Raw genomic sequence first — 16,737 nt, forward strand, 5'->3', positions numbered from 1 at the left:
TGGTGTATGAAACCATTAGAATCCTCAAGGTCACTCCCCCTATCGTTTGACCTCCAAGACGTCTCTGTCTGTTTATTGACATGTAATAGCAGACTGGGACCTGTTAGCATACTACTGAGATGAAAAATACCCTCTGATCAAATTGGATGGCTGCAAATTAACTACAGGGCCAACAAGCTGATGAGATTTTAAATGAGCTCTAATTTGTCTGAATTGTCTTCAAGCCAGCGCTGATAAACAAAAGAAAGGAGAAAAAAATGGTAGTAGCGATAAGGAATTGACTGTTGTTGCACTCACCTGTGAAAGTCCCAGGTATATGGACACCGTCTCAGAGATGTACAAAAACCTTCCCTCCTTGTTTAGTGCAAATACAAATCCATCCAGGGACTGTGTGAGAGAGAGAGAGAGAGAGAGAGAGAGAGAGAGAGAGAGAGGGAGTGGGAGAGAGAGGGAGGGAGAGAGAGAGAGAGAGAGAGGGGGAGGGAGAGGGAGAGAGAGAGGGAGAGAGAGAGCAAGAAAGAGATAGAGAGGGAGAGAGAAAGAGAGAGAGAGAGAGAGAGAGAGAGAGAGAGAGAGAGGGGGAGAGAGAGAGAGAGAGAGAGAGAGAGAGGGAGAGAGGGAGAGAGTTAGATGATGTATACTGGGACAGAGATAAAGCTATGGACCATGGAGAGGAAACCCGCTGAGTGTTTGTTGTCTGTTTGCCTGTAAAACCAAAATGACACCTCCCCATGTGGAAGGTAGTATCTCTCATGATGACAGTAACAAGTACAACCACAATTAACAGTGTGAATGCAGAAGCACAAGTGCAAACAAACCGAAGTTAGAACAGACAAAGAGAGCAAAGCATACAGCACAGTACAGCATATTATCACTGCATCTATGGACCTTCAATCCATGTACGTTTGCAAACGTTATCAAAGTTTGAATAATGTGTGAGTTTTTGTCCAGGGAAGTCTAGAGCATTTGGGGGGTATTGGGCTGTGTTGTAGTGTGCTTACCATCTAATGCACTTTAACAACACCTTGACTACCATTTCCTAACATTATGCTAGTTAGGTCTATTCCAGGATGCTGGTAAAGTCTACACTAGTACACAACTAGTAGTCCTTTCCATTCCAGCCCATATCAATATAACGTGTGAAATCTACTATAATATGCTGGTTAGGTCTAGGCCAGGATGCTGGTAAAGTCTATGCAGAATGCCGATCTATTCCAGTCCAGACCCATGTAATATGTGTGTGTTTTTACTTCCTGGATATAGTCTACCAGTATACGGGTCCATTCCAGTCCAGACCCATATCTAATGACGGCCCTGCTCTTAGATCATGACTGGAAGCAGCGTTCTGTTCTGAGCCCAGCCTCCAACAGGCCCAATTAAGACACCTATGTCACTAAAGTGAACTTCAGCTCTCCGACTGGCTGGGATAATCTGTAGGGGCAGCTAACCACAGGCACACAGCACAAAGAAACGCACAAATCCAAACGTAATAGATTGGAGGAAAACAGGCTTCTCCCTCCCCCTCCATCTCCAGGCTGGCTCTGAGACTACAGGTCCTGAAAACAACAAGGCATTTATGTTGCAAAATGTCCCTGCCGCTGATCTGATCACCTTTCTACGAGGATTACTCTGTCGTGTCGCGGGCGGCGTTGAGGCGCATACGGCGGTGGTATTTCATATGTGCGGGCGCGTTTCCATTTATTTTCCCCAAGCAACGTTAAAGGAGCAGCTAACGGCAGCTGGTGTGAGGAGAGAGAGAGAAAGAGAGAGAGAGAGAGAGAGAGAGATGGAGCGAGAGAGTCTCCCTACCTGCCGATAAAACAGGGCAGCCTGGGGCTATTTACAGCCAGCTGATATGCAGCTGACAACAGCAACTCCCACTGAGGCCCTGCTGAAGCCAGACAGCCAGCCAGCTCCCAGCCAGCTTCTCCAAACACATCTGCCAGGAGAAAGAGGAGCTTTACATTGCTCTTCTTTACATTACACAGCTAACGCTGGCACCGATTTAGCGCCTAACATCCATAGCAGACAAAGAAGACTCATAGTTTGGCGTTTCATTTAGCTCTCTGCTCGAGAGAGAGGCATGTACAGCATATCTTGGGTGTTGTCTGGAAAAGCTTACATCAAATCATTTGTGTGGCTCTCCAGCTGAATAATAATTATATTTAATGTATTTCTCGTCAATTTCACAGATCACAGAGATTACAAAGATTGTGCATCATAAACTGTGCTTTTTACGTTTAACATAGACAATAACATTCCAAGTATATTATTTATAAATCGTAGTTTTGACTTTAGTTTACATTTACAGTGCATCTCCTTTCTCTGGTATGGTATCCTTCTTCAAAAGGAACCAACACCTGTCATCTTTCAAATAGCTTCCACCAGTCGTTGTTTATCATTTTTCAGGAGAGCTTGTGGAGAGTTGAGCTGGGGGTCCTTTATTCCAGTAGCACCAACCATTGGTTCTCTTTTCTTCCTTCCATCTGTCAGTTCATTTCTGTTCCCCTCAGGGAGAGCACCTCAGAGCCCCGGCAGCAGTGACACACTCTGCCACCCCGTGACCAGAGGATGGGGTCTCTGGCGGTGTAACGCTATCATCCGTCCCCACAGACTTCACCTGCCTGTCACACTGGTCCCCAGCACTCCCCCCTACCCAGCCTCCAATCATTTCTCCCTGTCCGGCCTGCTCCTCTTTAAAACGCCTAGCATCTGCGGCCCAGGAATGGCAGCTCTCCAGAGGGGGAAGCTGCAGAGCACCACACAGACTGGAGTTGTAGCTGCTCTGTAGCTAGCTTCTATCGCTGATAAACGGTGATAAACGGCCACTGTTTACAGGCTAACCACTGTGTAAAGTGCGCTATAAATCACAGCAGAGACAAACTTCTAGGGGAGAAATGTGTTACATTAAGATGGGGTTCTTAAGTCATTTATTTAAAAACATTTCAGACTGCTTTGACTGAGTGAGGCACATTTTGTTTTTGTGCCCAGTTCAGTGGGAGTGGAGAGCAAGAGAAGAACCAATAGTGTGTTAGGTTGATCTTGTTGGCAGGTAACAGGCTTTGGCTTGGGCAGGCACCTGTTTACAACCTCAGTCCCAGCCCTGACCTCTAAACTCTAACCCCTGGCATCACACAGCCCAACTAGTGATCCACATAGGTTAGAGAGGGCATCAGACCCAACCAGATATTACAACTAACATTACTGTAGACCTCTACCCAGATACTGTACGGGTGTTAACTATCAATACATTTTATTTTGTATTGGCAATGCATTTGAGGACTTATCTTTACGGAGATGATCCTGGAAATATCAATAAACAGTTCCTTTACCTTGTACATACTAACCAGACAACCATGACGGAGTCCTTTAAGCAAACACTTCATGTAACCGACGCTTGTTCCTTCCAGAGGACAAACAAACTTCCTGTGAAGGACACAGTTTAGCAGACATCAATCCTGGCCTGGCCTGAGAGAGCACTCTCTCTCTCAGATATTAGCCAACCCAGTGGAGGCCAGCCGAGATGGGGCTCATTGACTATTAACATATCATTAACTATTAGGTCAGACAAAATGGAGAGAGATGGGGCGGCCACATGCTCACACCAGCCCCCCTCCCCCACCGCTGTCCTCCGTTGGCCCAGACACAGCCACTAAGAACAATCACTGCAATTAACACCTCCAGCAGGGCTGGACACAGCAGTGCTAATACGCACACAGGCACGCACGCTCACACAGGAGGAGGATTCAATCCCAACTCCAGACTGTAGGATGAGAGAGGCTCCCGCTGTGAGAGTGTCTGTGCAGCGTGTGAGTGAGCGTGTGATATTGAAGCACCTCTCAGTGCCGTGCATCTCCGGGTCTGCCAGATTTACAGACACCCCTCACTCTATACACAAATCACAGCAATGGCCAGGACTATTAGGCCCAGATCATGCTCTCAGTAAATGACTTCAATCTACAGTGCTCTGGTTGGTTTTAAGAAAAACTACATTTGGATGAAAAGACAAGAGAACAGGAAGGCACAGGAAGAGAAGGCACAGGAAGAGAAGGCACAGGAAGAGAAGGCACAGGAAGAGAAGGCACAGGAAGAGCAAGAGAGGATGTGAGAGCGACGGTGTGAGAGAGACAGAGAGATAGAAAGAGAAGAAAAGAAAGAGAAAGATCGAGAGAGATTACTAGAGAAAAATGGTTTAAAATAGATCCCCACAATGAGACCCCCTTGAAATCACTCATCCTACCCCACACTGAGACTCCCTTGAAATCACTCATCCTACCCCACACTGAGACCCCTTTGAAATCACTCATCCTACCCCACACTGAGACACCCTTCAAATCACTCATTCTACCCCACCCTGAGACCCCCTTCAAATCACTCATCCTACCCCACACTGAGACCCCCATGAAATCACTCATCCTACCCCACCCTGAGACCCCCTTCAAATCACTCATCCTACCCCACCCTGAGACCCCCTTCAAATCACTCATCCTACCCCCACCGAGACCCCCTTCAAATCACTCATCCTACCCCAACCCCGAGACCCCCTTCAAATCACTTGTCCTACCCCACACTGAGACCCCCTTCAAATCACACATCCTACCCCACACTGAGACCCTCTTGAAATCACTCATCCTACCCCACACTGAGACCCCTTGAAATCACTCATCCTACCCCAACCCCGAGACCCCCTTCAAATCACTTGTCCTACCCCACACTGAGACCCCTTTCAAATCACACATCCTACCCCACACTGAGACCCTCTTGAAATCACTCATCCTACCCCACACTGAGACCCCTTGAAATCACTCATCCTACCCCACACTGAGACCCCCTTCAAATCACTCATCCTACCCCACCCTGAGACCCCCTTCAAATCACTCATCCTACCCCACACTGAGACCCCCTTCAAATAACTCATCCTACCCCACCCTGAGACCCCCTTCAAATCACTCATCCTACCCCACCCTGAGACCCCCTTCAAATCACTCGTCCAACCCCACCCTGAGACCCCCTTCAAATCACTCATCCTACCCCACACTTAGACCCCCTTCAAATCACACCATACTTATTGTGCCCATTTGATTTTGTGCTTACCATGGGGGAAAGGAATCTCTGCTTATGCTGAGCATGACACATTTATTGGTCCTATTTAGACCCAAAAATGACCCGTCACAGATTGCTCCCCAGTTCCTCCTCTACTCTCCCTCCAGCCAGCCACTCTCTGTGTATGAAGCTACGGTATCATACTTGTTCTCTCGTATTCAGTGCAAATCATTTTCAGTAGCCTAAGAAGCCATTCATACTGGACAGATACAAACCACTGCAATTCCATTATGTAGCAGAAAACATAGGAGGGAAGAGAAGGACATATTGGATTGATGTGAAGAGATACAACAAGCATTTCGCTACACCCGCAATAACATATGCTAAATATGTTTACGTGACCAATGCAATTTGATTTGATCACTATTATCAATTGTTTGGGTGGGGGTGGGGGGGTATTACATTACAGCAGAGTAAATATCACTTGATCTACTGACTGTACATGGAAAACGCACAAAATAAGGCTGCTGGCACTAAATATGAAGAGAATCTAAAGACCATTCTGATGAGCTTTAGTCATCCAATCTACCTGTAACCAACGTCACGGTGGAATCAGTACTGTTCTGCGACACTGCCTGGTGTCCAAAGAGAACAGAACATACACTCTTAGAGAAAAGGGTTCCAAAGGGCTCCTTCAGCTATCCCTATAGGACAGCGGTTCCCAAGCTAGGGGTTATACAACAAAACAACAATATATTACAGTAGTCTTTGTATCTCAAAATCATTGTAATGTGGTTAACTTTCTTTATTTATTATGAAATGTATTTAAATCTGAAAGATAAAATTCAACCAGAAGTCGCCCTTAGATCATGGAAAAAGGCCGCACTTGGCCGTTGCACTTGAATCATTCCCACGGTGAATGGCAAGGCCTGCTACGCTATGAAACCACACACTAACTGCAGAGACTTTGATATTACCGGCCACAATTGACATGGTGAAAACAATGTGTGGGGAATCAGAGAAACTCAATATCAATACCTATGTCAGATATCTGGTAAACAAATCATTGATGCTATTGCTGGCAATCAAGAGGAAGCTAACGGAATGACTCAAAAACAACCCAGCTTATGCACTTCAAATGGACGTTAGCTGTGAGGGATGAGATGCCCATGGATTGTCTTCAAATGGACGTTAGCTGTGAGGGACGAGATGCCCATGGATTGTCTTCAAATGGACGTTAGCTGTGAGGGATGAGATGCCCATGGATTGTCTTCAAATGGACGTTAGCTGTGAGGGACGAGATGCCCATGGATTGTCTTCAAATGGACGTTAGCTGTGAGGGACGAGATGCCCATGGATTGTCTTCAAATGGACGTTAGCTGTGAGGGACGAGATGCCCATGGATTGTCTTCAAATGGACGTTAGCTGTGAGGGACGAGATGCCCATGGATTGTCTTCAAATGGACGTTAGCTGTGAGGGACGAGATGCCCATGGATTGTCTTCAAATGGACGTTAGCTGTGAGGGACGAGATGCCCATGGATTGTCTTCAAATGGACGTTAGCTCAAATGAGGGAGGGAGATGCCCATGGATTGTCTTCAAATGGACGTTAGCTGTGAGGGACGAGATGCCCATGGATTGTCTTCAAATGGACGTTAGCTGTGAGGGACGAGATGCCCATGGATTGTCTTCAAATGGACGTTAGCTGTGAGGGACGAGATGCCCATGGATTGTCTTCAAATGGACGTTAGCTGTGAGGGACGAGATGCTCATGGATTGTCTTCAAATGGACGTTAGCTGTGAGGGACGAGATGCCCATGGATTGTCTTCAAATGGATGTTAGCTGTGAGGGACGAGATGCCCATGGATTGTCTTCAAATGGACGTTAGCTGTGAGGGACGAGATGCCCATGGATTGTCTTCAAATGGACGTTAGCTGTGAGGGACGAGATGCCCATGGATTGTCTTTTGTTCGCGATACATGTCGGGGATGCTATTCCCTAGGACATATTTTTCTGTCTCACGATTCCCGAGCATGAAATGGCACAAGTGTCACGTTCTTCTAAATGAGCAGACCAAGGCGCAGCGTGAGTATAGTTCCACATCTTTGAATGAATAAGTGAAACTGGAAACAAAATAACCAAACTTACAAAGACCCGTGACTACGTAGTGCTCAAACACACTATACATAATGATGTTCAGTGTGCTGCGTGGCTATATTGACGAAAAAAAGATGCCATGCGATCGAATGGTGGGCTTTTGCACAGATGGGGCTCCATCAACGGCAGGACGGCGGGCAGGCCTCTGCACTCTAGTTATGAATATGTCTCCCTCTGCCATATAGACGCATTGTATGATACACCGAGAGCAACTGGCAGCAAAAGAGCTGAGCACAGAACTCACAGGTAACTTTGATTGTAAACTGCATCCAACCACATCCACTGTGCTCACACCTGTTCGCAACACCAGGTGGAGATATGGGATCAGAGCACGACAATGTTCTACTTCACACCGAGGCGTGTTGGTTATCGAGGGGGAGCGTTGGAAAGATTTTTCGCATTGAGAGTGGAAGTGTTGTCATTCACAAGGGCGGTGAAAGGCATCCCGAGTGGCGCAGTGGTCTAAGGCACTGCATCGCAGTGCTAGCTGTGCCACTAGAGATACTGGGTTCGAGTCCAGGCTCTGTTGCAGCCGGCTGCGACCAGGAGCCCCATGGCTCAGTATTGTCTGGGTTAGAGGAGGGTCTGGCTGGCAGGAATGTCCTTGTCCCATCGTGCACTAGCGACTCCTGTGGGGGGCTGGGTGAAGTGCTGCATGCTCGCCACGTGTATGGTGTATGGTGTTTCTTCTGGCTTCTGGGTTAAGTGGGCATTGTTTCAAGAAGCAGTGCGTCTTGGTTGGGTTGTGTTTCGGAGGAAGCACGGCTCTCGACCTTTGCCGCTCCTGAGTCTGTATGGGAGTTGCACCAATGGCACAAGACTGTAACTACCAATTGGAAAAAGGGGTGAAAACGTTTATTTAAAAATGTAAAAAACAATGGATGTGAGGGAAAAATAGACTTGGTTGACTTTCTGTGTAATGAAAAGACAATGTGTCTCCTTGCCTGTGTAACAGACACATTTGAGAAACTGAACAAACTGCACGAGAGGGGAAATACAAAAACGGTCTACCGATAAGTGACATCATCAGCGGATTCAGAGGAAATAATTCTTATTGGAGAGAGAGTCTTTCCAAAGAGAACCCCACACCCTTCCCTCAGCTGTGCCTGTTTCTAACAGTAAGTGTCCCACACGAGGGATGACTGCTCACCTCCAACGCTTGGAAGAGCACTTTGGGACCTACTTCCCAATCCGTTTGACTTGTTATCCTGGCTCAGTTGACATGCCAGTAGGTGAAATAGAACAGCTGATCGAGCTGTCATGTGACCAAATGCATTCACGGGTCACTATGGAGGAGTTTTGGTTCCTGACCCTGCCGTCCCCCTCAGAGCATTAGTGCCGCGTTCAAAACAACTGGGAACTCGGAAATCTCCAACTTCCGACTTCAGTGCATTCAAGACAACTGGGGACTCTGAAAAAAACAACCTCAGTCTGGGAAAAATAGTTTTGAGCGGTCATCAAATATATACATTTCAACATTATTTTAAAACGATTTAAATATAATACATAGAAATGTTGTGGGACCGTAGTAGATGAAGAATCAATATGTTTTTAGATTGAGTATTTATTGGGTCATTGTGTTCGTATATTATGTATGTTTGTAATAGTGTTATATGTGAATGTGTGTTTGTGTTATAAATTGTATTTGAATGTTTAAGGACTCTTGGAAGATTAGTCCAAATGGGGACTAAAAGAGATCCAGATAAAAATCAAAAATCAAAATCAAATTCCAACTCGGGAACTCTGGCCTCTTTCTAGAGCTCCAACTTTTCGGCCTGAAGATCACTGACGTCATGATTTTACCTTGTATTTTTCTGAGTTCCCAGTTGTCTTGAAAGCACCGTAGAACATCACCTCATCACCAGAGATGAGGTGGACACTGTCGAACACAAAAGGGTTCTACCTGGAACCAAAAGGGTTATTTCTACCTGGAACCAAAAAGGGCTCTTCAAAGTGTTCTCCTATGGCAGAGTTCTGCAACTGGACGAATTTGGCACTGGTCAAAAGTAGTGCACTATATGGGAATATTAGGGTGCCATTTGGGATGCAGCCCGTGAGCAGAGTAGGGAACTACTGCTGGTTGTCTTCCACAAACTGCCACCGTACGCTGTGGAAAGTTCCTTCCTCCAGGTGACTAGCCAACAATATTGTTTCTACCTCCCTGCGTGCTTGGATTTAATTAAGTGATAACAGTCACCTTGGGGTGATGATGACAGAGCAGGCAGTAATATCTGGGTTAAGGGAAATAGCTAGGGAGACAGGGGAAGACACGGGGCTAGGCTATATACAGTCATATTATAGATAGAGAGACAGGGGGGAGACAGGGGGCTCGGCTATATACAGTCAAATTATAGATAGAGAGACAGGAGAGAGACAGGGGTTAGGCTATATACAGTCATATTATAGATAGAGAGACAGGAGAGAGACAGGGGGCTAAGCTATATACAGTCATATTACAGATAGAGAGAGAGGAGAGAGACAGGGGGTTAGGCTATATACAGTCATATTATAGATAGAGAGACAGGAGAGAGACAGGGGCTAGGCTATATACAGTCATATTACAGATAGAGACAGGGGGCTAGGCTATATACAGTCATATTACAGATAGAGAGACAGGGGGCTAGGCTATATACAGTCATATTATATATAGAGAGACAGGAGAGAGACAGGGGCTAGGCTATATACAGTCATATTACAGATAGAGAGACAGGGGATAGGCTATATACAGTCATATTATAGATAGAGAGACAGGATAGAGACAGGGGGCTAGGCTATATACAGTCATATTACAGATAGAGAGACAGGGGGCTAGGCTATATACAGTCATATTATATATAGAGAGACAGGAGAGAGACAAGGGGCTAAGCTATATACAGTCATATTACAGATAGAGAGAGAGGAGAGAGACAGGGGGTTAGGCTTTATACAGTCATATTATAGATAGAGAGACTGGAGGCTAGGCTATATACAGTCATATTACAGATAGAGAGACAGGAGAGAGACAGGAGGCTAGGCTATATACAGTCATATTACAGATAGAGAGACAGGGGGCTAGGCTATATACAGTCATATTATAGATAGAGAGAGACAGGGGCTAGGCTATATACAGTCATATTATAGATAGAGAGACAAGGGGCTAGGCTATATAGAGTCATATTATAGACAGAAGGACAGGAGACAAGACAGGGGGCTAGGCTACATACAGTCATATTATAGATAGAGAGACAGGAGGCTAGGCTATATACAGTCATATTACAGATAGAGAGACAGGAGGCTAGGCTATATACAGTCATATTACAGATAGAGAGACAGGGGGCTAGGCTATATACAGTCATATTACAGATAGACAGACAGGGGGCTAGGCTATATACAGTCATATTATAGATAGAGAGACAGGAGAGAGACAGGGGGCTAGGCTATATACAGTCATATTATAGATAGAGAGACAGGAGAGAGACAGGGGGAAACAGGAGGCTAGGCCATATACAGTCATATTACAGATAGAGAGACAGGAGAGAGACAGGGGAGACAGGAGGCTAGGCTATATACAGTCATATTACAGATAGAGAGACAGGGGGCTAGGCTATATACAGTCATATTATAGATAGAGAGACAGGGGGCTAGGCTATATACAGTCATATTACAGATAGAGAGACTGGAGGCTAGGCTATATACAGTCATATTACAGATAGAGAGACAGGAGAGAGACAGGAGGCTAGGCTATATACAGTCATATTACAGATAGAGAGATAGGAGGCTAGGCTAAATACAGTCATATTATAGATAGAGAGACAGGAGAGAGACAGGGGGCTAGGCTATATACAGTCATATTATAGATAGAGAGACAGGGGGGAGACAGGGGCTAGGCTATATACAGTCATATTATAGATAGAGACAGGGGGAGACAGGGGGCTCGGCTATATACAGTCATATTATAGATAGAGAGACAGGAGAGAGACAGGGGCTAGGCTATATACAGTCATATTATAGATAGAGAGACAGGGGGAGACAGGGGGCTCGGCTATATACAGTCATATTATAGATAGAGAGACAGGGAGAGAGGGGGCTAGGCTATATACAGTCATATTATAGATAGAGAGACAGGAGAGAGACAGGGGCTCGGCTATATACAGTCATATTATAGATAGAGAGACAGGAGAGAGACAGGGGGTTAGGCTTTATACAGTCATATTATAGATAGAGAGACAGGGGGCTATGCTATATACAGTCATATTATAGATAGAGAGACTGGAGGCTAGGCTATGTACAGTCATATTACAGATAGAGAGACAGGAGAGAGACAGGAGGCTAGGCTACATACAGTCATATTACAGATAGAGAGATAGAGGGCTAGGCTATATACAGTCATATTACAGATAGAGAGACTGGAGGCTAGGCTATATACAGTCATATTATAGATAGAGAGACAGGGGCTGGGCTATATACAGTCATATTACAGATAGAGAGACAGGGGCTAGGCTATATACAGTCATATTACAGATAGAGAGACAGGGGCTAGGCTATATACAGTCATATTACAGATAGAGAGACAGGGGGCTAGGCTATATACAGTCATATTATAGATAGAGAGACAGGGGCTGGGCTATATACAGTCATATTACAGATAGAGAGACAGGGGCTAGGCTATATACAGTCATATTATAGATAGAGAGACAGGGGCTAGGCTATATACAGTCATATTATAGATAGAGAGACTGGAGGCTAGGCTATATACAGTCATATTATAGATAGAGAGACAGGAGAGAGACAAGGGGGCTATATACAGTCATATTATAGATAGACAGAGAGAGACAGGGGGCTAGGCTATATACAGTCATATTATAGATAGAGAGACTGGAGGCTAGGCTATATACAGTCATATTATATATAGAGAGACAGGGAGAGACAAGGGGCTAGGCTATATACAGTCATATTATATATAGAGAGACAGGAGAGAGACAAGGGGCTAAGCTATATACAGTCATATTACAGATAGAGAGAGAGGAGAGAGACAGGGGGCTAGGCTTTATACAGTCATATTATAGATAGAGAGACAGGAGGCTAGGCTATATACAGTCATATTACAGATAGAGAGACAGGAGAGAGACAGGGGTTAGGCTTTATACAGTCATATTATAGATAGAGAGACTGGAGGCTAGGCTATATACAGTCATATTACAGATAGAGAGACAGGAGAGAGACAGGAGGCTAGGCTATATACAGTCATATTACAGATAGAGAGATAGGAGGCTAGGCTATATACAGTCATATTACAGATAGAGAGACAGGAGGCTAGGCTATGTACAGTCATATTATAGATAGAGAGACAGGTGAGAGACAGGGGGCTTTATACAGTCATATTATAGATAGAGAGACAGGGGGCTAGGCTATATACAGTCATATTATAGATAGAGACAGGTGAGAGACAGGGGTTAGGCTATATACAGTCATATTATAGATAGAGAGACAGGGGGCTAGGCTATATACAGTCATATTACAGATAGAGAGACAGGAGAGAGACAGGAGGCTAGGCTATATACAGTCATATTACAGATAGAGAGACAGGAGGCTAGGCTATATACAGTCATATTACAGATAGAGAGACAGGAGGCTAGGCTATGTACAGTCATATTACAGATAGAGAGACAGGTGAGAGACAGGGGTTAGGCTTTATACAGTCATATTATAGATAGAGAGACAGGGGGCTAGGCTATATACAGTCATATTATAGATAGAGAGACAGGTGAGAGACAGGGGTTAGGCTTTATACAGTCATATTACAGATAGAGAGATAGGAGGCTAGGCTAAATACAGTCATATTATAGATAGAGAGACAGGAGAGAGACAGGAGGCTAGGCTATATACAGTCATATTACAGATAGAGAGATAGGAGGCTAGGCTAAATACAGTCATATTACAGATAGAGAGACAGGAGGCTAGGCTATATACAGTCATATTACAGATAGAGAGACAGGAGAGAGACAGGAGGCTAGGCTATATACAGTCATATTACAGATAGAGAGACAGGAGGCTAGGCTATATACAGTCATATTACAGATAGAGAGACAGGGGGCTAGGCTATATACAGTCATATTATAGATAGAGATACAGGAGAGAGACAGGGGCTAGGCTATATACAGTCATATTACAGATAGAGAGACAGGAGGCTAGGCTATATACAGTCATATTACAGATAGAGAGACAGGAGTCTAGGCTATATACAGTCATATTACAGAGAGAGACAGGAGGCTAGGCTATATACAGTCATATTACAGATAGAGAGACAGGGGCTAGGCTATATACAGTCATATTATAGATAGAGAGACAGAGGGGCTAGGCTATATACAGTCATATTATAGATAGAGATACAGGAGAGAGACAGGGGCTAGGCTATATACAGTCATATTACAGATAGAGAGACAGGGGGCTGGGCTATATACAGTCATATTATAGATAGAGAGACAGGAGGCTAGGCTATATACAGTCATATTACAGATAGAGACAGGAGGCTAGGCTATATACAGTCATATTACAGATAGAGAGACAGGAGGCTAGGCTATATACAGTCATATTACAGATAGAGAGACAGGGGGCTAGGCTATATACTGTCATATTACAGATAGAGAGACAGAAGGCTAGGCTATATACAGTCATATTACAGATAGAGAGACAGGGGGCTGGGCTATATACAGTCATATTATAGATAGAGAGACAGGAGAGAGACAGGGGGCTAGGCTATATACAGTCATATTATAGATAGAGAGACAGTGGGAGACAGGGGGCTAGGCTATATACAGTCATATTTATAGATAGAGAGACAGGGGGCTAGGCTATATACAGTCATATTATAGATAGAGAGAAAGGGGGCTAGGCTATATACAGTCATATTATAGATAGAGAGACAGGAGAGAGACAGGGGGCTAGGCTATATACAGTCATATTACAGATAGAGAGACAGGAGGCTAGGCTATATACAGTCATATACAGATAGAGAGACAGGGGCTAGGCTATATACAGTCATATTATAGATAGAGAAACAGGAGAGAGACAGGGGCTAGGCTATATACAGTCATATTACAGATAGAGAGACAGGAGGCTAGGCTATATACAGTCATATTACAGATAGAGAGACAGGGGCTAGGCTATATACTGTCATATTACAGATAGAGAGACAGAAGGCTAGGCTATATACAGTCATATTACAGATAGAGAGACAGGGGGCTGGGCTATATACAGTCATATTATAGATAGAGAGACAGGGGGGAGACAGGGGCTAGGCTATATACAGTCATATTATAGAGCGAGACAGGGGAGACAGGGGCTAGGCTATATACAGTCATATTATAGATAGAGAGAAGGAGAGAGACAGGGGCTAGGCTATATACAGTCATATTTTCGATAGAGACAGGGGGCTGGGCTATATACAGTCATATTATAGATAGAGACAGGTGAGAGACAGGGGTTAGGCTTATACAGTCATATTATAGATAGAGAGACAGGGGGCTAGGCTATATACAGTCATATTACAGATAGAGAGACAGGAGAGAGACAGGAGGCTAGGCTATATACAGTCATATTACAGATAGAGAGACAGGAGGCTAGGCTATATACAGTCATATTACAGATAGAGACAGGAGGCTAGGCTATATACAGTCATATTACAGATAGAGAGACAGGTGAGAGACAGGGGTTAGGCTTTATACAGTCATATTATAGATAGAGAGACAGGGGGCTAGGCTATATACAGTCATATTATAGATAGAGAGACAGGGGTTAGGCTATATACAGTCATATTATAGATAGAGAGACAGGGGGCTAGGCTATATACAGTCATATTACAGACAGATAGAGAGACAGGAGGCTAGGCTATATACAGTCATATTACAGATAGAGAGACAGGAGGCTAGGCTATATACAGTCATATTACAGATAGAGAGACAGGAGGCTAGGCTATGTACAGTCATATTACAGATAGAGAGACAGGAGAGAGACAGGAGGCTAGGCTATATACAGTCATATTACAGATAGAGAGACAGGAGGCTAGGCTATATACAGTCATATTACAGATAGAGAGACAGGGGCTAGGCTATATACAGTCATATTATAGATAGAGACAGGAGAGAGACAGGGGGCTAGGCTATATACAGTCATATTACAGATAGAGAGACAGGAGGCTAGGCTATATACAGTCATATTACAGATAGAGAGACAGGAGGCTAGGCTATATACAGTCATATTACAGATAGAGAGACAGGAGGCTAGGCTATATACAGTCATATTACAGATAGAGAGACAGGGGGCTAGGCTATATACAGTCATATTATAGATAGAGAGACAGAGGGCTAGGCTATATACAGTCATATTATAGATAGAGAGACAGGAGAGAGACAGGGGGCTAGGCTATATACAGTCATATTACAGATAGAGAGACAGGGGCTAGGCTATATACAGTCATATTATAGATAGAGAGACAGGAGGCTAGGCTATATACAGTCATATTACAGATAGAGAGACAGGAGGCTAGGCTATATACAGTCATATTACAGATAGAGAGACAGGAGGCTAGGCTATATACAGTCATATTACAGATAGAGAGACAGGAGGCTAGGCTATATACTGTCATATTACAGATAGAGAGACAGAAGGCTAGGCTATATACAGTCATATTACAGATAGAGACAGGGGCTGGGCTATATACAGTCATATTATAGATAGAGAGACAGGAGAGAGACAGGGGGCTAGGCTATATACAGTCATATTATAGATAGAGAGACAGTGGGAGACAGGGGGCTAGGCTATATACAGTCATATTTTCGATAGAGAGAGGGGCTAGGCTATATACAGTCATATTATAGATAGAGAGAAAGGGGCTAGGCTATATACAGTCATATTATAGATAGAGAGACAGGAGAGAGACAGGGGGCTAGGCTATATACAGTCATATTACAGATAGAGAGACAGGAGGCTAGGCTATATACAGTCATATCACAGATAGAGAGACAGGGGGCTAGGCTATATACAGTCATATTATAGATAGAGAGACAGGAGAGAGACAGGGGCTAGGCTATATACAGTCATATTACAGATAGAGAGACAGGAGGCTAGGCTATATACAGTCATATTACAGATAGAGAGACAGGGGCTAGGCTATATACAGTCATATTACAGATAGAGAGACAGAAGGCTAGGCTATATACAGTCATATTACAGATAGAGAGACAGGGGCTAGGCTATATACAGTCATATTATAGATAGAGAGACAGGGGAGACAGGGGCTAGGCTATATACAGTCATATTATAGATAGCGAGACAGGGGGAGACAGGGGACTAGGCTATATACAGTCATATTATAGATAGAGAGAAGGAGAGAGACAGGGGGCTAGGCTATATACAGTCATATTTTTGATAGAGAGACAGGGGGCTAGGCTATATACAGTCATATTATAGATAGAGAGACAGGGGGCTAGGCTATATACAGTCATATTATAGATAGAGAGACAAGGGGCTAGGCTATATACAGTCATATTATAGATAGA

The 16,737-nt window shown here is 44.4% G+C and overlaps 1 protein-coding gene across 4 annotated transcripts in view; it reads right to left on the reverse strand.

Moving 5' to 3' along the window:
- Positions 1-16,737, reverse strand: part of LOC112262448 (neuronal PAS domain-containing protein 3-like) — a 349,807-nt gene that overhangs the window by 107,117 nt on the left and 225,953 nt on the right. For all 4 annotated transcript variants that reach the window (XM_042329924.1, XM_042329923.1, XM_042329925.1 and 1 more), the window contains one exon: positions 298-387. In XM_042329924.1, the coding sequence (XP_042185858.1) occupies positions 298-387 (90 nt within the window). The remainder of the gene's footprint in view (positions 1-297; positions 388-16,737) is intronic.

Source organism: Oncorhynchus tshawytscha, linkage group LG11 (genome assembly GCF_018296145.1).
Source record: "Oncorhynchus tshawytscha isolate Ot180627B linkage group LG11, Otsh_v2.0, whole genome shotgun sequence".
Classification (NCBI taxonomy): domain Eukaryota; kingdom Metazoa; phylum Chordata; class Actinopteri; order Salmoniformes; family Salmonidae; genus Oncorhynchus; species Oncorhynchus tshawytscha.